The sequence below is a fragment of the Perca flavescens genome, chromosome 3 (genome assembly GCF_004354835.1).
Source record: "Perca flavescens isolate YP-PL-M2 chromosome 3, PFLA_1.0, whole genome shotgun sequence".
Classification (NCBI taxonomy): domain Eukaryota; kingdom Metazoa; phylum Chordata; class Actinopteri; order Perciformes; family Percidae; genus Perca; species Perca flavescens.
In genome coordinates this window covers 6610021-6637538 of record NC_041333.1, presented here as the reverse complement: position 1 = coordinate 6637538, position 27518 = coordinate 6610021, and the positions used below count along the sequence as shown (strand labels likewise).

Below are 27518 nucleotides of genomic sequence, written 5' to 3'. Positions count from 1 at the left end.
TGCAAGTAAGCAAATAAAGTGTGTGAAGCAGCGGACATGGGGAGATGTGAAGAGGTCCAGCCAAATAAATAAGATATGAACGCGTCCTACGCAGCCAGGCGGAAGAGTAAACGACGCTGTAGAGAGAAATGGCCACTATAATTTAAAAACAGTAATAAAAAAACAAACGTTTTAATTTTCACTTTTACCGGAGGCTGTATTACCGACGGTCAGCGGCGCTGCGCCCGGGCTCTGGAGCACCGGAACCGGCTTGGATCAGCAGTACCCCATATATACAGTATCTATGGCAACCAAACTTCACTGGTGAGAAAATGTGGGATGGTCAGGAAGACGTTTTGGCAGGGGGAATACTGATCAGAAAATGTAATTGCTGCAAAATGTAACAAAGTAAAAGTCAAAAGTAGGCTATATGCACTATTGAGTCTACTTAAGTTAAGTACAGATACGTGAAAAATGTACTTAAGTACAGTTACGAAGAATTTGTACTTTGTTACATTCTACCACTGCATTTTGGCCCTATAAATAGCGTTCAATCACCAAATAACGCAGGATTTAATCAGTTAAATTGCTGATGTAAATTGCAGTGTTAGTGTTTTTTTGCATAATATGATTTTCTTTTTTCAACAAATGATCAGAAATACATTACAGTACAATACTATCATTGTAAACGACTGTAGAATTAAATAAAATGCAGTAACCAATCATTTGGAGCAAATTGTCATCACTCAAATGTGTGTAAGAGTGCTTTTCAGTGTTTGTAGATTTTGTTCTTAGCTAAGAACAAATCCAACTTAAAGGTCCCATGGCATGAAAATTTCACTTTATGAGTTTTTTTAACATTAATATGAGTTCCCCCAGCCTGTCTATGGTCCCCCAGTGGCTAGAAATAGTGATAGGTGTAAACCGAGCCCTGGGTATCCTGCTCTGCCTTTGAGAAAAGGAAAGCTCAGATGAGCCGTTTTGGAATCTACTTGTTATGAGGTCATAACAAGCAAGGTTACCTCCCCTTTCTCTGCTTTGCCCGCCCAGAGAATTTGGCCAACCCATGAGAGAGAGACATCATGGCTTTCAAACGAGAAAAGTGGCAGTTGGTCAAGGCCACACCCCCACCCTCCATCTTGCCCCTCCCACTCTCCTCCTCAATAGCTTCAGACACAGAAATGGCACATCCTAAGGAAAGCTCATTGTGGGACTGACTCTAGTGGCTGTAGTTCTGCTCCAAAGCTGAATTTTGGGAAAGAGACTTCAGATACAGTATTAGGGGACCACTAAGGTCTATATAAAAGCATCCAAAGAGCACCATGTCATGGGACCTTAAAGAAAACATTAGTGAATGCCAGAATCTTCGTAAAAAGTGCGTTAGAAGGGTTTAAGAACACATTTCTTCGTAAGAACGGTTGGTGAATGAGGCCCAATGTTTTCTGTTGAGATGCTGAAGCACTGACGTCGTGCTATTGTGGTAAGCTAGCTCGATTTTGCAGTAGACCTACTGTACAGAGTTTTCATTTTAATTACGTTTGAACTGATTCCAAACTTTGGACATTTTCTGTAGTTTTCTCCAGCCTGTCTCTTCTCTTAGCCCCTCGCTATTTACGCTCTAACATGTGTCGCCAGCAGCAGACTGAGCAGCGTCTGGTGTGCGACAGTAATAATGATCCCTTTGCTTGTAAGCAGTGGAGTGACAGAGGTATTTATACTTTAGACCAGCTTTTCAATGAGAAAGGTATGTTGAGTTTTGAAGATCTGAGAGCTAGTTTTGAGGTCCCCCAGGACATCCTTTTACTTTTATCTTTGCTTAAGATCAGCCCTAAAATGTTATGGAGTACCATGGGAAATAGTCTTGAGGCGCACCCAATCATTAAATGGTTTGTTGATTTTCCTGTGAGAGGATTAGTGTCCAGGATTTATGCTAAACTGATGCAAGTGTCCATAGGAGAACTCCCAACACTGGGGAAATGGGAGTGAGAACTGAGCCCTGAGGGGAACACAATTAATTGGGAGACTGTTTGGGACAACATTTTCCACTGTTCCAAGAACCCAAATCACCAGCAGATCCATTTCAACATACGTCATAGGACATACTGGATTCCTCAGAAGAGATACGTCTCTAAAGTCATTCCCACTCCCTATTGCACGTTCTGTGTTTATCTGTTCGGTGCACCATCTGCTATTACCTATCACACGCTGTGTAATTTGTTTTGTATGTCTGAAGGTGCCAATTGACCTTTTTCACGGAAGACATGTTGACATGTCATAGTTAGGGTTGGGTACCGAAACCCAGTTTCACTATGGAACCGGTTCCTACGCAAACGGTAGTATTCGGACCGGATTAGAACGCAAATTTCGGTTCCTCATTTCGGTTCCGACTGAAATATTTGCCCTCTGTCGCTCCGGACAGCGGCAGACTCTTTTTTTTCTTTCTCCCTTTTCTGCCAAGTGGCGCATGTGCCCACTCGCGGTGTGAAGCGCGTGCCCGCGCTATTCTTCGACATGCACAATGTCAAAGAATCCCACACAATCCCTGCTGATAGACGGCTTTTTGTACACGCTCTGAAATGGATGTAAAAATATCACACTTTCTCTGTAGTCTACTGTTAGCTAGCTACCGTAAATGTAGGCTACTTTTAAAATGCCATATTTCCCCTCTGGGCTCACCAAAACAGACGTGAAAGCATTTTAACCATTCACTGACTGCACGTGATCGCTAGTTAACATATTACACTTACTCTGCTAGTCTATCATGCAGGACAAGACCGTGTAGCCTGGTGGTGGGAGAGGCAGGACAGCCTCCCCAAATTCTCTGTGTGTACAGACCTCTTGGACACCATCTGAGAGAGTTTCCTCCTGTGCAGGACATGCCATAAGTCAGGAGAGGTGTCCTATATTGCCATAGAAGGCAAATATGGTCATTTTTCTGCAAAAGAACTGCTAAAGTTTGAAGCTGGTTGGCATACTCAACATTTATTTAGTTGTTACTTGTTAATAGTGTAACTGTTATTTGTGAAATTACTGTAGTTGTGTGTTAGGTTTACTTAATTTTTATTTAAGTACTTTAAAATGTTAATATATTGTTAAATTGAAATAATTTTCAATAATAATAAAAAAACCTCCATAAAAAAGCCATAAAAGTCATTTTTCAGTTTTTCAAGAATCGGTTTACAAATCGGTTAGGAATCGGAATCGTTTTAAAAGTACCAGTTCGGCATTGGAATCGTAAAAATCCAAACGGTACCCAACCCTAGTCATAGTAGGAAAAGCACAGGTGTATTCAATCCCATTAATGATGGCTGCATTCCACATAGGAGAGGCCCTGGTATTGTGCATGCTGACTCACTGAAATAGCTTACTGGGACACTTGATGGAATTGAGCCATCGTTAAGGTTATCGATTTCAACTGTGCTTTTCCTACTATGACAAGTCAACATGTCTGCTGTGAAAAAGGTCTATAAAAAAAATTGATCACAAGAAAAAGTAACACAGCGGCTGCTGCAAAAGAGAGAGAATTTGCGTGGGAGAAAATTGCTGCTAGAGTAAATGCGTATATTCCAATATAGTGTATTTCATATTTAATAAGTATAGCCTAATATTACTGGTGAAATGGTATTGAACCTATAATCTATTTCATTTAGGTAAAATACTGCAGGTGAAAAAGTACTAGGCCTACTAATCCCATTCTGAGACTGCATCATTAGCAGAATTATAATTTTTATTTTAATTCATAATCTTTTATTTCAAAGGGTTTAACATCATTAACCTGCAATACTGTGGGACTCCTTTTTAATATAATAATAATAATCTGCTGGGATGTAGAGCATGTCCTCGATGGGTGACGTTAGTGATATAAGGACAGATAAGGTTATGTAGGCTACATGACTGATAGACTTTTACCGCTCAAACAGGAAGTTATCTGGAAATTAAAATGTGTCGGGGCCTCAATATCTCCCAACATATGTTTAACACCCTGCAAATTAATACAGCTTCTTCATCAACGGGATCGTTGACAAAAGGACAAAAAAAGTTTTATAGTCTGCCTAACATGGTTAATAAACCAACACTTCTTTTTTTATTCATGCGGATAACAAACTGCGCTAAAATGCACCTGATACAGACTGACTGAATGAATGAGGAAATGAAAGAGCGCTGTGTCAGAGGGAGGAGACTGAGAGAAACTCAAGGTTTATTGAAGAAAACCTGCTCCCGACCAGGTTAGGTTCACAGGCTCAGTTACCATAGTAACTGACTCTGATGTTAAGTTACCTCTCTTTCTGAAACCGAAAACCCAGGGTTTCCCTCATCTCAGGGTTAACAAACTCAGAGTTTTCACTAAATCTGCTTTCTGAAACTGACCCCAGTTCTCCAGTTGCTTGTTTACTTATTCTTTAAACAGATGCTTCTTTATCTACATTACTTTATCTTTTAACTTTTTATTAAGCAAAAAAGGGTTTGTAGGAAATGTGTCTATTCTTCAAAATCAGCTAATAACAAAAAGTCTAGTTTTCTTCTATCCAAGTGGATCCACGGTAACTCTATCAGCTCATAATTATCACAGAAGAAACAGGGAATAATTACATTAGAGCAGCTGCTTTTCATTAGAGCTGCTTGTTAGTTGATAGATTCCTGGATTGGGTCCCTTTTCAAAGATAATAATTCAGGTAGGTTCTTGATGGGATCAGGTCCTGGGTTTTGAGGTCTCCAAAAATTTAAACCAGTCTCAAAAACAATACCTAGCCCAAGCTCCAGGGTTTTGTAACAGGGACAGAACATCAACTCATCATCACTGTATGCTGTGTTGGCTGTCAGCATGCTCCCAGCCCAGCTGGACCTAACGCAGGGGGGTGTTGTGCTTTGTAGGTACGACACTGGTAAAGACGGCTTCATCGACCTGATGGAGCTTAAGCTGATGATGGAGAAGCTGGGCGCTCCACAGACCCACCTGGGCCTCAAGAACATGATCAGAGAGGTGGACGAAGACTTTGATGGCAAGCTGAGCTTCCGAGAGGTGAGAGAGACTTCAGTGTGTCTGTCACTTCCTGTACTGTAGGACAGCTGTGTGAACAGAGGGGGGACTCCGGCTACTTTAAGCTCACTCGGTACAACACCTGTTTGAGGGATGAAGTTAAAACATGGCTGAGGGTCTCAAGAAAAAGACATGTTATCTCATCATGGCCTGCAGCAGAATTTTTGATTTCTAATATAGTCTCTAATATAGGCACTTTTTTGAAGGTAGGAGGGTCAAACATATAATTGCACAAGGATACTGCTCCTTGATATTGAACTGAATATAAGGACAGAATCCTTTGTAGTTTTTATATTTATGGTCAAGGAGGGGCCAATTTTTTACAAAAAAGTCATTGAAACTATTTCCTATGTCCAAAGGATTTGTGACATTTCTGACACCATCAGATAACTGAGATGGAATAGTTGTGTAGGGCTTTTTTTATTTAAAGGGGTGATAGAATGATTATATAGGGTATTTTACACTGTACCTTAAGGTCTCCTAATAGGGTATGTAACATTGGTTGGGCTGAAAATTGCCAGAATGCTATTTTATTAGGCCCTTAACTACACTGTGAATATGGCTCTATTTGGAACAAGAGCTTTTCTTCCAAATATGGTATGCTCATGAATATTTAGAATGAGCTGCGCGCTGATTGGTTTGAGTAAACCACATAGAAACTCATTGGAGACTCCTCGACAGCAGGTCTCATATTTCAGACACTGCAAAGTTATACATTGTTTGTCGGGCTATTTCGTTATTAAATTCCCTTCTGAGACTTTTTTAAGCGAGAAATCAACTATATAAAGCTCAAATATGGGCCATTTTACGAAAATTGATGGCTAATTGCAAATTTGGTAAGACTGTGTGTCGGAGTTCAGCGGCCGGTGCTGCCTGTGTTGCTGCCTTGCCGCCCGGCCTGCCTTCCTTCACAGACCCCGGCCTGCTGTGAGCTCGATTGAGCTCCGTCACGGTTGGCAGCCCACAGCACTCCATACCCGCGCAAAGTCACTGTTTTTTGGGCTAATGGACTACCAAACGCCGCTGCCCTGACAGAGCTCCAGGGCCTGCAACTTCCCTCTTCCTGCTAGCTAAATGGCCCGTGTGTGACAGTGAGAGCGCGGTCAGCGAGCTTGTTACACCAGCAATCTCTTACCACAGTTCCAGTTAATCTTGGCTGGCTGCCAGCTGCCGGCATAACTAGAGTAGCTATATTTACAGTTTGAATTTCATCACGCCACTTATACAACATCTACCTAAAGGTCTTATAAAGCTAACAACAGTGTCCGATTTCAAATGAATGACTATTTGTGAAGATTAGGGGTTTAGTTAGCTGCGACTGTCCCTTCAATCCTAGCTATGTGTAGTTAATGAATATTTGGGAATTTCAGAGGAATTCTAAGAGGAGGCTATCTAGCTCTCATTGATAGAGCTCCATTCAGCCGCAGGCTCTATCAATGAGACTCGCGGACAAGCGGCGTTTATTTAAATATATCATTTGTTTACATAACTCATATAAATAACACATTATAATTACACACATTAAAAGATTAACTGGAACCTGTGTTAAGAGATTGCTGGCGTAACAAGCTTGCTGACCGCGCTCTCACTCACACACACTGGGCATTTAGCAGGAAGAGGGGAGTTGCAGGCCCTGGAGCTCTGTCAGAGCAGCGGCACTTTGGTAGTCCACTAACCCATAAAACGGTGACTTTGTGCGGGTATGGAGTGCTGTGGGCTGCCAGCCGTGACCGAGCTCCATTTACCTCACAGCAGGCCGGGGTCTGTGAAGGAAGGCAGGCCGGGCGGCGAGACAGCACCAGCCGCTGAACTCCTTGAGATCTGCGCGACCTATTCAGAAGACTAAGCTGACCTCAGATCAGTTGTGTAGCATATGTAAATGTTGGGGCGTGTCAAACATAGAGACTAGAGCCAAATGAGGAGGAGCCGCAGAGTTGACGTCAACTCGGCGGCTCGTTGAGATTTGCCCGTTTTCAGAGGCAGTTTCAAATTCTGAGATTTGCTGAGGAAAGAGGTGTCATTGGGATTTTGAGTTTCTATGTATGTCCTAGTTACCCACTAAACTGTCATTATTCAACTATGACAAGGTAAAATCGGTTTTGCATTCCATCACCCCTTTAATAATTTAATAATGAGACTCCATGTGGTGTTTATATCATCATGGAATTTTTCAATTTCAGCATTAGCCTGCAGCAGTTATGCTGTAGACCAGAACAGAGTTGGGGAATCGTGCTTTGTCAATGGGCTAGCAGGGAATGAGGATTATGCGTGGAGAAGGGCAAACTGAGGTGACAGAAAATTTGTTCTTTGAACACAGACTTTCAAGACTTGTTTACTGAATGTAATGTAACTTGATGCAGTTCCTGCTGATTTTCCGGAGAGCAGCAGCTGGAGAGCTGCAGGAGGAGAGTGGTCTGATGGCTCTGGCCAGGCTGTCGGAGATCAACGTCTCCACTGAGGGAGTGATGGGGGCCAAAGACTTCTTCGAAGCCAAGGTACTTGGTGTTTCTACTGGATGTTGTCTTGTACTTGTTCTGACATATACACATTTAGAGTGACAAAAACTAGTTTTGTCTCAACTTCCTCAGGGGCATGTTCAACATAAGGACTTGAATTTTGGGTCAACGTTTTTTTTTTTTTTTTTTTTTTTTACTTTATAGTGTTGGTCATATGGAAGCCCTGAAAGGCAAGGTGAAAATGAAATTGCTTTGGCCAAAACCTAAGTTTATCTGCTACATAGGACGTAATATCTACAAGTTTATCGCCGTGCAAGATAAACTTTGTGTTATGTTTTTGACAGAATAGAACCCAATTGCAGACACAACTCAGAGCCGGAGAAGGGTTAACAGATTTATTCCAAGTTCAAGGTTCCAGGTTTTACAAAAAAGGGGATAACAAGTCCAGGTCCACAGAGGTGTACAGGTCCAGGGTTCTGAGCAGGAATAATACCGTGTGGTCCAAGTGGTGGTGTCGAGTCCGTTGAGAGGTCCAGTATGGCAAGCAGGATTGGTGGGGGGCAGGAGTGAAGTGAGTGAAGAGTCAGGTTCCAATATACTGTAGCACAAAAAGAACAGGCCAAAAACACAAAGAGCAACTAGCAGGCGGTATCAACAGCGAGACTAAAATGTGGTCTAGACTATGATCCAACGAGGAGTGGAAGATTGACCAGGTATTTGTAGCAGAGGTGATTGGTGTAGATGGGCTGCAGCTGGAACCCTGACTCCCGCACACCAGGCTTCACTCCTGCAATTAAGGACAGAGAGGGGAGGGGGAGAGCAGAGAGAGAGCTGTCTAGCAGCAGCCACAGCAACCTAACACTTTGAAGAGTCATGCAGAAGGCCAAATACACACACACACACACACACACACAGAGACAGACGGACATATTCTGATTGTAGTTGATGTGGGTGAAATAATACCTCGTAAAAAAATATGAATTACGTTCTCTCAAATGTGTATATAGCAGGGAGCAGAGCAGGGGGTCTCATTTATAAATGTGGCGTACGCACAAAACGGGGCTGAAAATGTGCATACGCCACTTCCCACGCAAAGGTTGTGATTTATAAAAAACAAACTTGGCGGGAGAATGTGCAGTCCTCCACGCAAACTGTGACCCATGCATACACACACTTTGGGAAAATAGGAATTGGTGACGCAGATGGTGAGGTGGTGAACTGAAGTCAGACTGCAGAGAGTAAATGGGAATAACGAGTTAGAGAATAGTATTGATGCCTCACACACATTTTTTCACTCCATATCATCAACGTTACCATGAAGATTAAATCCAGCAGTGTTATTTGTGCTTGTACTGAGTGATAACTGTTCCATAAACACCTTCAACTCAAATCTTAAATAAAAATTTGTTCTTAATATTTAATCGGCGCTGTCTCACCGTCACATTGTCCGCTACGGAGTGCAAGAGGAGGGGATGGCCCGACTGCATGGAATACAGGATAGCATCAAATACCCTACCATTAGATAATGGCAGAACACAGTGTAAATAACTAAATATCTGTCTTTAAAACATGTGCATATATCATCAAATGTCAAAGTCTGAAAATACAGCGCAATCGTTAACCTTAATGTCCTCGTTATCAGTCTGAACTTTAATACTGTTTGTGACAAAACCTGCATGAAGAAAAGTGTGTTTGCCTATTACACTTTCTTTCGTCTTCAAATTGTATCTTGGGGTGGGGGATACCACTAGTTGATGCTGTGTTGGCAAGGTGTTAACAATCACAAATTGTTGTTGTAACATATAAATACTGCAGTGTCCCCGTGCGTCATGCTGCATGATGGCACTGCTGGCCCTGCAGGACTACGCCAATGGAAGAATCAGGAGAAAAAGAGACTTCAGGGACCATGATGACTGACTAATATGCCGATTTAAATTCCCTAAAGCTGAGCTCTTGGATCTATGTACTGAATTGGGTCCAGTATGCGGCCGTCATGGAAGAGAAGATGTCCATGATTTCCAACATGCTGAATAACATTACGGCCAAGCTGGAAAGTGAATCACAGCATATTGAGGAGGCAGAAAATCGCATTTCTAGTGCTGAAGACAACATTGCTGATTTGGAAGGCAGGCTAGCAGACACGGAAAATAAACTCACTGCCCTCACTAACCGCATGGATGACCAGGAGGCAAGATCCTGGAGGGATAATATCAGGATTTTTGGGGTGAAAAAAGGGATTGAAAGGAGCAATGCGCCGCATTTCTTTGAAACCTGGCTGCCCAAACTTCTTCACATGGAACCCAAGAAAGGCAGGATACGACTGGACAGGTGTCACAGAGGTCTTGGTCGACCTGAACCCGGGATGCCCCGCGTAGGCGTCATGAAGCTTCATTACCCAGCGGATAAAATGAAGATATTAGCACTTGGTGCGAAACCGAAGCTTCAATACGAAGGGGCCAGGATCTCCATTCGTCAGGACATCCCGCAAAATGTCCTGTACCAACGGAGGAGCTTCAACGATGTGTGCCAAAAGTTGATTTCCAAGAATCAGGTTCAGGATGCAATACCCACCCTTCACCTACAACAACAAGGATTTCTCCTTCGACACAGCGGAGGAGGCTGCTCATGTTATTGGGGCAATGGATAGGGTTCCGTGAGTACTGTGAAGAGTTACAGCAGCGTACGCTGATCGGGATGGTTTGGTGCACAAGTAAACTCTTCTAACATTATGTTTAATGTAGGTGTGCTCTATTAAGGTGAATCTATATGCCACCCTGTGTGCACAGCGCCCTATGGGCGGCTACACACAAGCTGACTTTGTGATGTACTGGCTACACATAAGGTGACTTTATTGTGGGGGTTCGAGTTGGGAGTGAGTGGGTGTCATGACAGCTGCGTTTCGCGGAGAACAACTGTGGACCATGGTGAAGTGCGCTCACAACACGCGTTGTTTCCTCCCAGCTCCTTTTGTTTTGTATCCCTGAGAGGACTGTTCATGCCGCGTCCAAAGGGACACGTTTGTTTCAGCTGAGTGTGTTCAATGACGAGTACACTTTCCTAGTACTTGTGTGGTTTGAAGATAAGTTTAAAGAGAGTGACCCTCTGGGACCCACTTTTTTTCATTTTTTTATATTCTCTTGTTTTCCTTATCTTAATTCCCTTTTTTCTTCTCATTTTGTGCCCTTGTACTATTTGTTTTATGTGTCTTGCTTTAAGGCTAGATGCACTCATAGTCAGTAATCTAACTGCGTAGAACGATGAATACCACTAAGTATGTCTCGTTTAACATAAAGGGAATAAATAATGCTGTTAAACATAAGAAACGATTTTGCTGGCTAAATAAGGAAAAAGCTAACATAGTCCTGTTACAAGAAACCCATTTGGATGACAAGCAATATGGAAAACTTAAGAGAGAATGGGTAGGACAAATTTATTACTTGTCATTTTCTACAAGTGAGGGTTGGCCATCCTAATAAATAAAAACACTCCGTTTACTTTAGAAAAGTGTGTTAAAGATAGTCAAGGTCGATATGTTATTATTACAGGATTCTTATATGGGGAACATATAATGATTGGATGTGTATATGCTCCAAATGTGTACCAAAAAGAATTCTACTCTAAATTCTTAGCTGATGCCTCTGCAATGTCTGCAACATTCAGTATACTTGCAGGAGACTTTAACTGTGTTTTAAACCCTGAGGTAGACCAACGCCCCCTGACTAAAGTCACGTCTAAAATGAGAAAGGCCAGTAGAGAGCTATGTGTAGATTTACAGTTGTTTGATGCTTGGAGAATTCTCCACCCTAGAGGGAGAGATTTTACCTTTTTTTCACATCCACACAAAAGTTTTTCCCGAATAGATTATTTCTTTGTCTCAAGGATGGTGTTAGATAGAGTGGAGGAATGTACTATAGGTACTTGTTTACTATCAGACCATGGAGATACGTCCATTATGGTTTCTCCCCCCTCCCCCCAACCCACACCACGCTAATGGCAACTAAATCCCTCACTTTTTAATAGTCCCTCATTTGTGACCTTTATGGAACAACAAATTCATATTTTTCTTTCAATTAATGATAACAATGATACCAATCCATCAATACTTTGGGATACGCTTACTTGAGGGGAGCCATAATTTCATATAGCACAGCCAGGAAAAGGGAAGCTTTGAGAGAGCAGCTGAATTTAGAGAGACAAATGGATGATCTTGATAAACAACTAAAGGATAATTACTCTGCAACCCTGTTCAAAAAAGGAGAAGCCACACAGTCAGCTCTTAACCAACTCTTGACGCAAAAGGCAGAAGCAGGTATCTTCCATGCAAAACACAGACTGTTTGAAATGGGTGACAAACCAGGACGACTACTTGCACGCTTAGCAGCTAGTAGGTGTGACGTTTGGACTATCTCCTCCTTACAGGACGAAACTGGGACAAATCATTATGAGACCAAAACGACGGTGGAGATAATGAAGAGCTTTTACGAAAAACTTTACACCTCAGAATCCACTACATCATCACATTGTATACAGAGTTTTCTGGAAAAGTTTAACCTCCCCTCCTTATCAGAAGCAGATAAATCCGCTCTTGGAAGACCAATAACCAGTGAAGAGATAAAGGGCCCTATCTTGCACTCAGCGCAATTGCCTTTGTACACCGATGCATGTATCATTCCTATTTTGCACCCGACGCACAGCGGACTTTTCCCTCCATAGACACACGTCGGTAAATTAGGGAATGTATTTGCGCTCCCGGGGGCGGTTCAGCGAAAAGAGGAGGTGTGTTCCGGCGCAAATGTTCCCTGGTGCTATTTTGCAGTTTCATAAAACAATTTCGCCACTGATCAGGAAAAACCTGGTCTAAAGTCAGTGGCGCTAGTCTAAAGTCAGTAGCGCGTTATTCAGATGCTATTTTAGGGGCGCATGCTTGGCCATAATGTAGCATGTGCACAACGCGCATACACTGCTTCTCTCATCTACACAGACGTAGCAGTTCCCATTTTTGCAAACCATACATAATTACAAAGAAAAATATTACTGAAAATGCGCTTCAGGTGTTTGGATAGGTCAGGAGGCACTTTACAGTACAGTCCTCAAAAAGTCGCAGCATTCTTTGTGGCTTGTTGTGTTTTACACAACATTTCCATGAATCATAGATGTGTTGATGACATAAATGAGGAAATATTAGAGGACTTAAAGAGACGTGATGTTGAACTACGGTGGGATTGGACACTCCGGCAGAATCTGGTCCGGGAGTGGCAATGCGCGATATACTCCTGTTGGAGCGGGTGGACGGAGATGGAGTAGGGGGAGGAGGAAGGGGCACAACAGGTGCAGGTGGTGCATTTGGAGGCCCACGCTCCATGGCTGCAGCAATCCTCTCCAGACTTGAGGAGATGCGCCCAAGAGGAGCAGCAACATGGCCACACGATCAAGACAGGTATTTATTACTTTGCTGCATCCCGGACAGCTCCCGCTGGCGTGCGCCAGGCAAATCCGCAGTCATAATAGCAATCCGCCATGGAACAAGCGTGCCTGCTCTTAAAGGGAATGTGAGATGACGCTCTGATTGGTTTATTGCACGTTACGCCCAAACCACACCTTGCTTCAGACCAAACCATTTTAGATTTGCGTCGGGCGCAAGAGTCATTTATCCCGCCAGTATAATAGCAACAGCGGCCAAGATCCACCCACAAAGCTACTTGTTTCACGTTTGATACTTGCGTTTCAGATTGTTAAAATAGGGCCCAAAAAATGCAATCAATTCTCTGCAGAACGGAAAAGCTCCAGGACCGGATGGTTAGGGTCCAGAGTTTTATAAAAAATGATTAAATTCCATAGATGGACCTCTGCTAAGGATGTACCTTCATTCAATAGAGAACGGTTCCCTACCAAGCTCATTATATGCTGCCAATATATCTTTAATCCTTAAAAATGGAAACCCCCCCCCCCCAGGCTTTATTAAAAGCAGGAAATCTTATACCAATATGAGAAAATTACTTAACATCATTCAACATGCAAATACTAATCAGGCACAAGGTTTTGTAATCTCACTTGACGCCGAAAAGGCATTTGATCGCGTGGAGTGGCCTTATTTATTCACCATCATGGAAACATTTGGACTGGGGGAGGGGTTTATTAAACTCATTAAGCTGATATATTTTTCACCCAGAGCGAGTGTACTTGTAAATGGTATAAAATCATCAGAGTTTAAGTTAAGGAGGTCCACTTGGCAAGGGGACCCTTTGGCACTGCTTATTTTTGCTTTGGCCATTGAACCACTGGCAGACGCTATTAGAAGCCATAAGAGCATAGCGTGTTTCCAAATTAAATCCACATCATATAAGATTGCATTATATGCAGATGATGTTTTTCTCACCAGTCCAGATCCATACCAGCTCTAATGTCTGTTATTCAGACCTTTGGATCCTTTTCTGGATACAAGATACATTTTAATGTCAATGACCATGCCAATTGGATATGGTCATAATTTGCCAAATAGACCAAACTTTCCATTCTTTTGGTCTACCTCAGGATTCTCATACTTAGGTATTTCTGTATCCCAGTATATTAAGAATTTATTGAGAAAAAATTTCAACAATGTACATGAAGATATCAAGAGCGATCTTAACAGGTGGATGGATTTGCCAATTTCTTGGATGGGCAGAATTAACTTGTTAAAAATGAATGCTCTACCTCGGCTGCTTTATCCCATGCAGATGTTGCCTCTGTTTATTTCTAAAAAGGTAGCAAGATAGGTTGAAAGGGACTTCTCAAAGTTCATTTGGCAAAAGAAAAAAAACAGGTTAAGTATGAAAAAGACAGTGGAGGTCTAGCATTCCCTAATATTATATTATACAATTGGGCCTGTCATAGCACATTCACTGCTATTTAAAGGGAATAGAGGACCCACTCAAATCATGGGCTTGTGTCCCATTTAGATTACTAGGGGAACTCACTAGTAAAAAAGGGACAATCCAATACTTCAAAGCTCTATTAAGATCTGGCATGACATGCATAGGTTTGTAGGCAGAAAGGGTGCCTTTTCCTATTTGACTCCACTTATGGGTAACAGGGACTTCCTACCTGGTGTTGATAATGTTGTATTCTGCTCTTAGCGGGAAAGGGGAGTGAGAGTAGTTGGAGATTTGTTTGATGATAATAATATCCTCATGTCCTTTCCACAAGCACAAAACAGATTTGGACTTATCTTCAAGTCCGTCACTTTATCAATACAAATTTCAAGCTAACTCAAACAGAAACACTGAAGGGACCAATTCATAAGTTCATAATTGATTTTACATTGAATAAAGGTCTTATCACATACTTTTATAATAGCCTTCAGAGTTGTAACCAACACAATGTTGATGGGCTTGTGAAGCGATGGGAGGAGGACCTTCAAAGTGTATATGATGAAGATGCTTGGGAGGGATGTATTTGGACCACTCACTCTCTGTTTATCAGCAATAAAGTTAAAGAAATACAATATACTTCATAGACAGCACAGGACACCTCATGTTATGAACAAAACCCTGATAGATCACCATTGTGCCTTAAATGTAAGTTAACAAGTGGGACATATATACACTGCTTCTGGGGCTGTCCAAGGATATCAAAGTTCTGGTCATGTGTATCTAAGGAAGTGACAGCAATATTTAAACACAGCATATGTAAAGATCCGGGCCAGTTTCTATTGGGGCTGCCATCTTTGAATAGAGTTATGGATGTGAAAAGATCAAAATTACTCAATAAACTCTTATTTTTGGCCAGAAAATGTATATTATTTAATTGGATTAGTGAGAAACCTCCCACTGTAACTCAGTGGTACAATTTTTTCCTATGGAAAGACTAAGTGTCAAATTAAAAGGAAATTATGACACTTTTATGGACATATGGCGGCCTCTAATGGATTACTTGCCTAAGGATCTAAGTGAAATTATCCAGAGGGGAAACACTGGCTTAGAAGGTGCCAGACTGAGCAGACCGGTGATAAGAAATATTTCTTATTAGGTACAAGGACACGGATTTCTTGTTTTGTTGATAGGCTGTGTTCCCCCCCCCCCCCTTTTTATTTTTATTTTTTATTCTTGTTTTATTCATTTCTTCTCATTTTCTACTTTATTTGAATTTTGCTTATTCATTTTCTCCATTATAGACAGAATACCAGCTGAGATCAGTTGCATTGTTTTTTTAACCAGGGCAGCAGTTTTCAGATTACATTATGTGCTTATATAATTGCAAAAGGGTTCTCCAATGTTTTCTCAGTTAGCCTTTTAAAATGATATCAGATTAGTAAACAGAATGCAGGGCTCTAGAGTGCGACCAATTTGGTTGCAAATACGATACAATACGATACAACTTTATTGTCAGCCAAAGGCTGAAATTCTTTGTACATCCCTGGGTAGCTCGTTTAAAAATGAGGACGTACACATACATCCAAACAGTGAATGACATACACATACATCCAAATGAGGACATACACATACATCCAAAAACATCCAAACATACATGGGATTAATAACACCAACAGACATACATGAGACATTACCACAAATGACATAAACTCCAAAATAAGGAAACAGAGAAAACCTATATAACAACAGTACATGACATGAACATACACACAGACAAAGTCTTGGCGATGTATATCCCTGAAATAAATATTGCACTGGGTAGTAATGTAGCCGGTTTAGCAATAGGATAGATTGATGTATGAAGGAGTTTTTAAGTCTAATACGATTAAAAGAATGAACTCTAAAACGTCTGTTAGAAGGCAGAAGCTGATATTCACTGTGCAAGACATGTAAAGAGTCATTTGAAATATTTCTGGCTAGTCTAAGCATACTATTATTGTGAGCCTCCTGAAAGGAGTGCACTACAGGTAGTCCTATAATCTTTGCGCAAATTTTAATCTGATTAAATAGCTTTGTTTTATTTTTAACTGAGACTGACTTAGCCAAGCAGTACTACAGTAAAGCATCATACTCTGAATTACTGATGTGAAAAACAGAGAGATGATTTGACTACTAGCTCCAAAAGATCTCAATCTACAAAGAAAATAAACACGCTGTTGTATTTTTTTGCAGATAAAATCTATATGAGAAGTCCATGAGAGATTGTCGTCTATCATGACACCCAAATATTTATAGACCGAGACTTGATTAATTTCTGAGTTATGAATCTTCACTAAGGACAGTTGACAATTCTGAGTTATTCCAAAAATGATTTCCTCTGTCTTCACAGTGTTAATAATGAGAGCATTGTTATCACACCACTCAACTAACCAATCCACATACTGATGTGTCTCTCCATGTTGCAGGTGAGCCAAAATTTGTAAGGGTGCGACTAAGATGTTTCCTAGGTTGCACCTAACGTCCTCGCATCCGCTGCCTCTCCACGAACGAAGTGATGTCGTTTATAGCGATATGGTTTAATGTTGCGTTACATGACCCATTCCTTCTGTAAAGCCGTGCCTGTGTTTGGATCTCTCCTCCGCGCAGCCCCGCCCCCTTCACTTCACCGGCTGGCTCACCTGCAACATGGAGAGACACAGCGCCGCCGGTCCACATGCTGACATTTGTCTACAGTTTTAATTGTTATTAACACAGCTGTATATTGTTAAGAATGAGAGGGAAACTTGTATTGGTACCAGTGTTTCCGCTGTTATTGCGGCCGCCACGGCGAAAAAACGCATTAGAAGTTATTAAATGCAACTAACTTCAGTTCGTTGAGTAATAGCGTGTAAGACGGAGCCTGCTGGATCATAGTTCATAAAAATGCAGCGCAGTGACGATACAGACATTTCATAGCCTACACAAGACGTGTGTAATGCCGCTAATGAGTCAGCAATCACTCTCTGAGTAGCATATGCTTCAGTCCATCGCACTCCCCCTGTATTTCGGTCGTTCTTTTTTTTCTTTCGGCCTTTATTTTGATAGGAAAGCTGAAGACATGAAAGGGGAGAAAGAGGGGGGGAATGACATGTAGGAAATGGCCACAGGTTGGAGTCGAACCTCTATTTACCAACTGAGCTATCCTCTTTCTCTTTTAATCAGTCTGTTATTGTTGTTGAAAACAAGTGAAGGAGCTTTCTCAGATATATATATATATATATATATATATATATATTTTTTTATATATATCCTAGGCTATTTATTTTAGATAACTTTCATTTACATGTGTTGCAGCTGTATATTTTTAAACTGGTAAAGGAAACCCTGTCTTTGCATTTTATTTTAATCACAATCTGTTTTAATAAAAGAGCTTGTGAAAAGTGGCTTTGACTTAAAACTGAACATTTAGCCCACTTTGTAAAAAAATATAGAGCTATATATCGTGTATAGCCATTCAGCGTTAACGGTGATGCAAGGAAAAATTTGGGTGCACCTAAATTTTGTGCTGGCGCACTTAAATAAAAAAAGTTAGGCGCACCAGTGCAACCAAGGCAAAAAGTTAGTCTTGAGCCCTGAGAATGTGCCTTTGGAACATTGGATGAATGGTTGCTGATAATGGGCAATGTAGATATTGCATTAAAGATCAGCCAGTCGAGAACCCTTTTGCAATTATGTAAGCACATAATGTAATCTGCGGATTCCGTCCTGGTCTTTACTCTCGCAGGGATCCTGGAGGGAGCCTGGGAATATGCCCAACCGGTCTACATGTGTTTTGTGGATCTGGAAAAGGCGTATGACCGGGTCCCCCGGGAGATACTGTGGGAGGTGCTGCGGGAGTATGGGGTGAGGGGGTCTCTTCTCAGGGCCATCCAATCTCTGTACAACCAAAGCGAGAGCTGTGTCCGGATTCTCTGCAGTAAGTCAGACTCGTTTCAGGTGAGGGTTGGCCTCCGCCAGGGCTGCGCTTTGTAACCAATCCTGTTTATAACATTTATGGACAGGATATCAAGGCGTAGTCGGGGTGGAGAGGGGTTGCAGTTCGGTGGGCTGGGGATCTCATCGCTGCTCTTTGCAGATGATGTGGTCCTGATGGCATCATCGGCCTGTGACCTTCAGCACTCACTAGATCGGTTTGCAGCCGAGTGTGAAGCAGTTGGGATGAGGATCAGCACCTCTAAATCTGAGGCCATGGTTCTCAGCAGGAAACCGATGGAGTGCCTTCTCCAGGTAGGGAATGAGTCCTTACCCCAAGTGAAGGAGTTCAAGTACCTTGGGGTTTTGTTCACAAGTGAGGGGACAATGGAGCGGGAGATTGGTCGGAGAATCGGCGCAGCGGGTGCGGTATTACATTCAATCTATCGCACCGTTGTGACGAAAAGAGAGCTGAGCCAGAAGGCAAAGCTCTCGATCTACTGGTCAGTTTTCGTTCCTACCCTCACCTATGGTCATGAAGGCTGGGTCATGACCGAAAGAACGAGATCCAGGGTACAAGCGGCCGACATGGGTTTCCTCAGGAGGGTGGCTGGCGTCTCCCTTAGAGATAGGGTGAGAAGCTCAGTCATCCGTGAGGAGCTCGGAGTAGAGCCGCTGCTCCTTCGCGTTGAAAGGAGCCAGTTGAGTTGGTTCGGGCATCTGGAAAGGATGCCCCCTGGGCGCCTCCCTAGGGAGGTGTTCCAGGCACGTCCAGCTGGGAGGAGGCCTCGGGGAAGACTCAGGACTAGGTGGAGGGATTATATCTCCAACCTGGCCTGGGAACGCCTCGGGATCCCCCAGTCGGAGCTGGTTAATGTTGCTCTGGAAAGGGAAGTTTGGGGTCCCCTGCTGGAGCTGCTCCCCCCGTGACCCGATACCGGATAAGCGGACGAAGATGGATGGATAATGTAATCTGAAAACTGCTGCCCTGATTAAAAAAACAATGCAACTGATCTCAGCTATTCTGTCTGTAAATGAAGTGGAATGGAAATTTCTAAGTGACTCCAAACTTTTGACCGGTAGTGTATGTGTATCCTGAACTGTTTTCATGCAATGCATTTACTGTAAAGGTCAGAATACAGAATTTCCCTTTTGTTAAAACCAGGCAAATCCCCCTCAGAAAGAACATCGTACCGTCCTATATCGTTAATGTCATGTGACACCAAAATACTATGCAAGGCGCTGGCTAAGCGGATAGAAACTATTATTCCCATCCTGATCGCTAATGATCAAAACGGCTTTGTGCAGGGCAGACAGGCATTTCATAACACGCGCAGGCTGTTGAATATCTTATTTGGGAAAAGGACCATGCCAAGGACCATGCAATCCTGTCTCCAGATGCTGAAAAAGCTTTTGACAGGATTGAATGGAAGTACCTTTTTAATATACTTAGATTTGGTTCAGGGGAAACATGCCTTAAATGGATTAAATTATTATATACTGAACCATTAGCAGAAATTAAAACGAATGGCCAATTTTCAAAGCCCTTTAATCTCTATAGATCAACACGACAAGGCTGTCCCATGTCCTCTCTATTGTTTTTATTTGCCATCGAACCCTTGGCCATGTCTATCCGTCAATCGTCTGAAATCACAGGTATGACTATAGGTGAGACGGAGCATCGTTTGTCTCTATTCGCAGACGATATTGTTGTGTTTTTAACAAATCTGGGAACCTCAATTAATGCACTTAGCCTGCTTCTGAATGAGTTTGGTCAGTTTCTGGCTATAGAGTCAACAATTAACAACAATTTAATGGTTGTTCCCATTGAAGCTAAAATGTGTTTACTACACATATACCCTGGAGATTTCCCAGTAAACGCAAAGAAACGCAAACTGATCAATTTCTGTTTGTTGCAAGCCAAACGTGTAATTGCCTTAACCTGGAAGGATACTCAGAGACCTGATTCTAGACCGTGGGTTAAGGAGATGTCTTGCAGTCTGGCACTAGAAAAATTTACCTACATAGCAAGAGGGAAAGTTGAGGAATTTTATAAGATATGGATGCCTTTCTTAAATTTTATGAACAACATGAATATCCATATGCCTGGAAACGGGTAAGCGCTGGCACTGTCAGCAATACTGCTGCAGAATGGCTCAAATCTTGCACCACAGCTAGAGTACTATAGTTATGAATCGGGGGAAAGAATAGGATGGTGACCAGGTTTTAATAAATCTGCTTTAAACCATCTTATTATCATTATTGCCATTAATATCATCATCATCATCATCATTGTCAGCATTTTTATTGTTATGCTATTGTTTATTATTATTATTATCCCCTTGTTTGTTTCCATTTAATGTACTTAATGATGTGGTTTTTTTTTAATCTTATTTACTCACTTATTTTCCTCAGACGATTGTTGGTTGAGGGAGGGAGGGTATTTTATGACTGTTATTGTTGGTTCATTGTGCATCGTTTATTAATAATGACCGAAAACTCAATAAATAAAGTTAAAAAAAAAAAAAAAAGAATACAAGGGTCAGGCGGCTGGTTTGACCTTTTGTACAGTCTAGGCGACATGTCAAACTCAAGCCCCGGGGGCCAAGATTCGGCCCTTGCTAACTTTGATCTTGCCTGCATATCAATTGTAACTAGGCTTGCCTAGTTATGCCAAACCAAAAAGACAGGAAACTGTTTTCAAACTGCAATTACACTACACTCAAAGCAGAATTTGGCAGATTTGCCGACTTTGAGACTCAGAGTTTACCACAGAACCAGAGAGTTTGCATATTCAGGCTGTGGGTAGGAGTATGGGAGCCTCCTTTTTAAATTGTAATCAGAAAGCATTGTTTTGCTTGATTTGCTAAATTCTATGATGGTTAAGGAACGTTTTTGTTGACATTAAAAGGGCTTTATGTGGACCAACTTGTAAGTGAGAAGGCTATGTGAGACATGCAATAATACAGTCAAAAATATTTGACTTTTGATTAATAAAAGCATTTCAATAAACTCTACATGTCTGCCCCTTGAGATGTGATTTTTCAGTGTGGCCCTCAGTGTAGTTGAGTTAGACACCCCTGGTGTATGCTTTGGTCATGGTTTTGTTTGGCCACGGCACGGAGATGCGAGTGATGGCAGGCTTGATGCAGAAACATCAGACGCTGCCTCAGGAACATTGACAGGACCACAGGAGGACAGATCTGACCCAGCTTGGCTGAGAAAAAGACTGCCATCAGCAGCTGACCATCACTCACATCTCAGTGGTCCAACTGTACGACGTAGTAACATAACATCCACCACAAAACATTGTCTGGAAAATTATTAAAATGAAATGACGACAGTGTTTCCCCAAGAAAAGTTGTTTTGCCCAGTGGCAAGTGCCTTTTTTTGACCCAGCTAGGGCCAGTCACAGACTGATGGCAGTTGGCGTTAATGTAGAGCCCAATAGTTTCTTTGATAACAGAATCATGGACAGGATCGCAAAATAGAGAATTTAAAAAAACTATAAGACAGATTCCAGGGCTCGACATTAAGGCTTGTCCGCTTGTCCGGGACAAGTGGATTTTTTGTAGGACAAGTGGAAGAGAAATTTACTTGCCCCACTGGACAAGTTAAAACTCAAACAAAACAAAATGACACTCATTTCGTCAATGTTACAGAATTGAAACAAATACATATTTTACCCCACAATCCCAGGCAGCGGGTCGGCGGGCCGCTAATGTTAGACCCAGCCCGCTGTTCAGCGCATTCTCCGAAAGCAAAGCAGCATGAAAGCACGGCGAGCTAGCCGGTGTTAGCTTGCTAACTCCACCTTAACGTTACCTCCTCGCCACATCGTTCACAGAAAACAAGCTGAAAACAGAAGTCACTGATAGCAATGTGCTTTGTGTGGATGAAGCATTATATACGTTATTATGTGCCACTCATTCCGTTTATGTTACAGATTTTACTTTACCGATTTGAAACAAATACATTAACTAACGTTAGACCCAGCAGCAGCGGGAGAGCGGACCGCTGACGTTAGACCCAGCCCACTGTTCAGCTCCCTCTCTGTAAGCGATACAGCATGAAAGCACCGCGGAACCAGCAAGCCAGGCAGCCGGTGTTAGTTAGCTAATGTTAGCATGCTAACTACGCTTTAACGTTACCCCGTCCCCACATCGTTCACAGAAAACGAGCCGAATAAAGCTGTCACTCGTGGCGATAGAAGTGTGCTTTGTGCGGATGAAGCATGAAGTTAATTTGACTCTTGACGGCTGGCTCTCTGCCTCATAACGTTACTAGCTGCTCCGCTACTCGTTTGTAGCGGATTAAATATCAGGTAATAATCAACTGTAAAGTAGCTACACCTTTTTAAAGGATCCCTTGGTAAGTGAAATTGTAGAAAGAAAAAAAAAAAAAAAACGCTGACACCAACATTTAGTGGCAAAATCCATTGTTATGTCTACAAAATTATTTTAGATATAGTATAAGTTCAAGTCACCACTACCTCTGGTCAAAATATTGAATTAGTATCTCAATATATTGACTCAGTATCTCAGAATATAAACAAAGAATATCAAAGTAATGAGAAACTATAAAATATTGACTTAATCTCAATATATTGGCTTAGTATCGTAATACTGACTTAGTAACTCAACATATTGGTTCAGTATCTCAATATATTGACTTAGTAACTCAGAATATCTCAATATATTGACATAGTAACTTAGAATATTGACTAGGAATCTGAAAGTAATGAGAAACCTTAAAATATTCACTTAGAATCTCAATATATTAACTTCTGCACACCGGCGTGCAAAGTATAACTTTGTATTATGAGTCTGGAGATCCTTTTTTCTTGTTGAAGGGGAAATCTATTCTTGGGACACATTTGTTTCTACTGTTTAAACTGAATTGTATTAATGTTGATAGTGTTTGGATGCTTTCAATGGTTTCTTCAAATTCTGCATTAGCAAAACACAAAAAATAATTATAAAATGGTGAATCTTTACCCGGACAAGTGACTTTTGTTCATGCACAAGTGAACCGTAAGTGCCTCAAAAAATTAATGTCAAGCCCTGGATTCCATAGGGCCCTATATTAAGTCAGCACTAAAAGCTAACTGGAGATTTGAAAACATGACTACGTCTGAGTTTCCAACCAAGCTGCCCCATGCCCTGTAGTTAAAAACATGTCTAAAAATAGATTAAAAATGATTCACAGTGGCTCAGGCCTGGTGTGGGGAAACTTAGGCCACCAGGCTTGCAGTATACTGGGGGAAACCCTGGATTATTTTACTTTTTCAACCCCTGGCCCGATGGAGCAATAGGCTAATTGTATTAACTGGCGGTGCAAAACGCAACGTTAGAGATCTTTAAAGTTATTATGAGGAGTGTAAAAATATTCTGGGTTCATTATGAAACCGTGGCAGGACGCCGCAGTCTCGGTCATGAATGGGAAACACAGGATTTGAGTTGATGGAATGAACACTGTCATTTTGTGTGTTACCAGATGCAGGCTCTGTCTCTGGGCAGCAAATTTGAGGCTGAGATTCTAGAAGAAAAAGAAGAACGCAAGAGACAAGAAGTGGAGAAAAAACAGAGACAAGCGGCCTTCAAGCAGCTGCAGTCAGCCTTCTGCTCCTGACCCTCCACAGATACCAACCCTGACAGGCACACGTCTCGGTCCACTGAGTCAGCACTTCTCATTCCACTCACGCTATAATCAATTGCATTGCTCAGAATTTGGGACATTCTAACAAAACTAGAAAGAGGCATTGAAGTAAATACTTTCTAAAATATTTGAAAATACCTTCAACCACTTAACAGGCAAGATTTATTCATTCCAGACTTTCTGCAGCTGTTCAACAGGAAACAACCAGGCAAACACACAGGAAATGTTGAGTAATCTCTCTAAATTCATGGAAATATCAGATTTATTGTGCATTTCTGTGGAACTTCACTTTGTCTCCTTCTGTACAAGAACTGGAAGTTTTCACCTTGAGGGAATTTGACTTGTCTAGGTAAAGTTAAGCTGTATTCAGTCAGTACTGTTAACAACAGGTGGTATTAAATGGGCTTCTTTACAACCTGCAATGTAATAGAAATAGTATAGTAATAGATAATATAATGAATGAATAACCGTAGCATAATATTTTAATTATTGTAGAATAAAATAGTGTGGAAATATTAGCCATTGACTTTGACTCCGTGTACTGATCCAACACTAAACATGCTGTGCTCTGATGGCTTCCATCTATAGTATATAGTATGCCACTTCTGATAATGATTTGATCCACATAAGGTGCACTCCCTGGTTTGGATATTTTGCCCCAAATCCCCACATGACCACTAAAACTCAACTGTGAAGTGTCAAGTTTCAAAATCAGGGAGGTTATTTTCAAAGGAGGACTTCAACATTTTGGGAAATAGGTTAATTTGATCAAAAGACTGATACCAAGCTCATGTGTTTTAGGTACACAGATGGAGTCAGGGTGTGGTTAGCCTAGCTTAGCATATAGACTAGAAGCAGAGAAAAACAGCTAGCCTGGCTAAAAGCTGTCCAACAACCCCTCTAACACAGGGTTTACCCCGGCTGCTGGCGCTGCCTGCTTCCCCTCGGCGACCATGTTAACCAACGGTGCTGTTGACACAGGACCATGCAGCTTCAAAAACGCCTCTAGCAGTCATTATGGCGTCTTGTCTATTTTTTTACCACATTTTTAAATGATATAGAAGACATATTATAGATGATATAAATCTTCTGCCCCTCTCCTGCTGTTCTCAAGTTTCAATTCCCCCGATTTTTACATGATAAAATATCAAAACCTGCCCATGCTCTAGATTTACTCAGAAATAGCCTTGTGTCACTGCTGTATGTGACTGTGCTTTTTGTTTTTTTATTACGTAGGCAACTAGGCACGCATGCACGCAATTTCTTAGTTTCATGAAATGAACAAGATGTAACGTGAGCGTTAGATGTTTTGGTTGGTGATTGTTTTTTCCTTTGGACAGAGCCAGGCTAGCTGTTTCCCCCAGCTTCCAGTCTTTATGCTAAACTAGGCTAACAACGGCCTGACTCCAGCTCACTTCATCTACTCTCAGAAAGAAAGCAAATAGATCTATTTTCAAAATATCTTTAATAATTCCTTTAAATGTTTATTCTATGTCTAAACCAAGGTGAACCACAGCAGACTGAAGACTTTAAACTGCATTAGTAAAAGCACACATTAAAAATTTAAGCATGCTTACATGTTGTACCAGGGTTTCTCAACCCTCACTTGGCTTGTGATTCTGTTTTTAGGATCTAAATTCTTATGACCTCTCCAACTGCACAGGTAATACTTTGTCATGTGAATTTAAGTGTGGTGTATGTCTCTGTTTTTCATAGCATGCAATGCATGCAGTGCAAGTGTCTTATTTAGGCTAGATATTGTGATACATTTTAAATCATCAGTTTAGCTTATTTCCCATGTAAAACAGATCAGAATTAGAAATGGCATGCACTCCTGTATGCATAACAAATGAGTGAAGCGGGTCACCTCTGTACCAGAGTAGACCTGCACTCCTGTCGCTATAAGTGACAGTGTCTCTGGAATGGTTCTCCATCAGTCTGCTTGAGTCTGTGTGGATCCACAAAACCAAATGAATGCTTTGCAGTGTTTGAATCATTTCTTTAAAACTGACGCTTTCATGGCTTACACACTGTAACATAAGAAATTAGTCTAATTTGTAGCTTCTCAGAGTGTATGTAGCAAGAGGTACTCCAGGGATTTAGTATTGCACTTTCATAAAGTTAAGGAACTGCAAGAGACAGATTATAAAAGTCTTATCAATCTCCCAAAACACAAGCTCCTACAATCCCCATAATGCAATCCTTGATCTAATCTTTGATTGGACACTGCCGTCCCCCTGCTGGGAGCATGGGGAGCATGGCCAAAATAAAAACAAAATACACCTACCAACACCTTTAAAGCTTACACAAGCATTTCTGTTTAGTTGCTCTTTGTGTGCAAACGTAACTATGTTAAACACATTTTGTGTTTTTTTTATTTTAGGGGGTGACTCCCCAACTGTGGGGTGCAACCACTCTGGGTGCTGCTGGGTTTTTTCTTGACATCTAGTGTTCAATGTTACTAAAGAAGGGAAAGTGTCACAAATATCCAACACATCTTTAATATGCCAAACCTAAATAATCCATGTAAAGAAGGCATATCCATGTCCAGAACCTGCTCTTTCCTCCACCTAACCGCAGCCTGTGTCAGGATTTGTAAATCTTGGGATAGGAGTGCATTTGGGCTTGATATAGAGATGGAAGGCTGACAAGTTCTGGCAAAGGCAGCAGTCAGGTGCCATATACAAGCTCCATTCCTAACTCTTCAACACAAGTGTTTGATAACTTTGGTGTCATTTGAATTTTGGAACCTAAAAATAGAGTCACAGGCCTGAAAAAGCTGAACCACTGACCTAAGCGCTGCTTGAAGTGCAGTTTATGTATCTGGCCCTCTTTTCTTAGCTCTAGTAATGTATTTAAGTTGTAGCACGTTCAAGTTGTCATATAACAAAACTACTGTGCATATCACATCCCTTCTTTTGTATTTGTTGTGGAAATTGACAATGTATTTTTTCATAGATAAAATAGTATATATTGTTATTTGTTTTAGCAGAAACTTAACATGAAAAAGGTCAGTGAAATATATTTTTGGGCACTTATTGTGTTGTTATATTCCCTGTCAGATGGAAGTTTAATTTGATTGCAATAAAGTATAAATAATAAGAAATACTCATAAAGGAGGCTTGGTAGCATTATTGGGAAATTCTCCACTATTCATACTGTAGATAGTGATGTATTGTTTACACAATCCCTCACTGGGGACTGGAGCCTATCCCAGCATGCATTAGGCATGAGTCAGAGTACCACTTCACCACAGGGCTAACTTCCATCCCATTCACCTGAGCTGCAAACCCCCAGCTCCTTCCTTCCTAGAGCCAACTGGTCTATGGATGACCAAAAGTGTGATGGAAATAATTATACAGTAGTTCATGAATATGTATCTACTTAAAATAAGAAATGAATCAAATAATTGACTAATGATGTAATTAATACATACATATAAGGACAAAATTTGTAAGTATGTCATTAAAGCTATAGTGCGTAGTTTCTGTTTCCACCATGAGGAATTTCTAAGTAATGATAACCAAACTGTTGGCGCATCCACTTGACACAAGTCTTCGGTGATCTTGCCCTGCCCCCACCCCT

General features: G+C 41.4%; 1 protein-coding gene across 2 annotated transcripts in view; it reads left to right on the top strand.

Moving 5' to 3' along the window:
• efhd1 (EF-hand domain family, member D1) overlaps window positions 1–26690 on the top strand; it is an 81862-nt gene extending 55172 nt beyond the window's left edge. The window contains exons 2-5 of one of the 2 annotated variants that reach the window (XR_003692187.1): window positions 4852–4999; window positions 7378–7512; window positions 23772–24725; window positions 25220–26690. Coding sequence is in view for 1 of the 2 variants with exons in the window: in XM_028573454.1 (XP_028429255.1) it covers window positions 4852–4999; window positions 7378–7512; window positions 23772–23906 (418 nt within the window). In the remaining variant the exon portion in view is untranslated. Of the gene's footprint in view, window positions 1–4851; window positions 5000–7377; window positions 7513–23771 lie in introns of both variants that reach the window. The other variant, XM_028573454.1, reaches the window with a different exon arrangement.
• The last annotated feature ends 828 nt before the right edge of the window (window positions 26691–27518 follow it).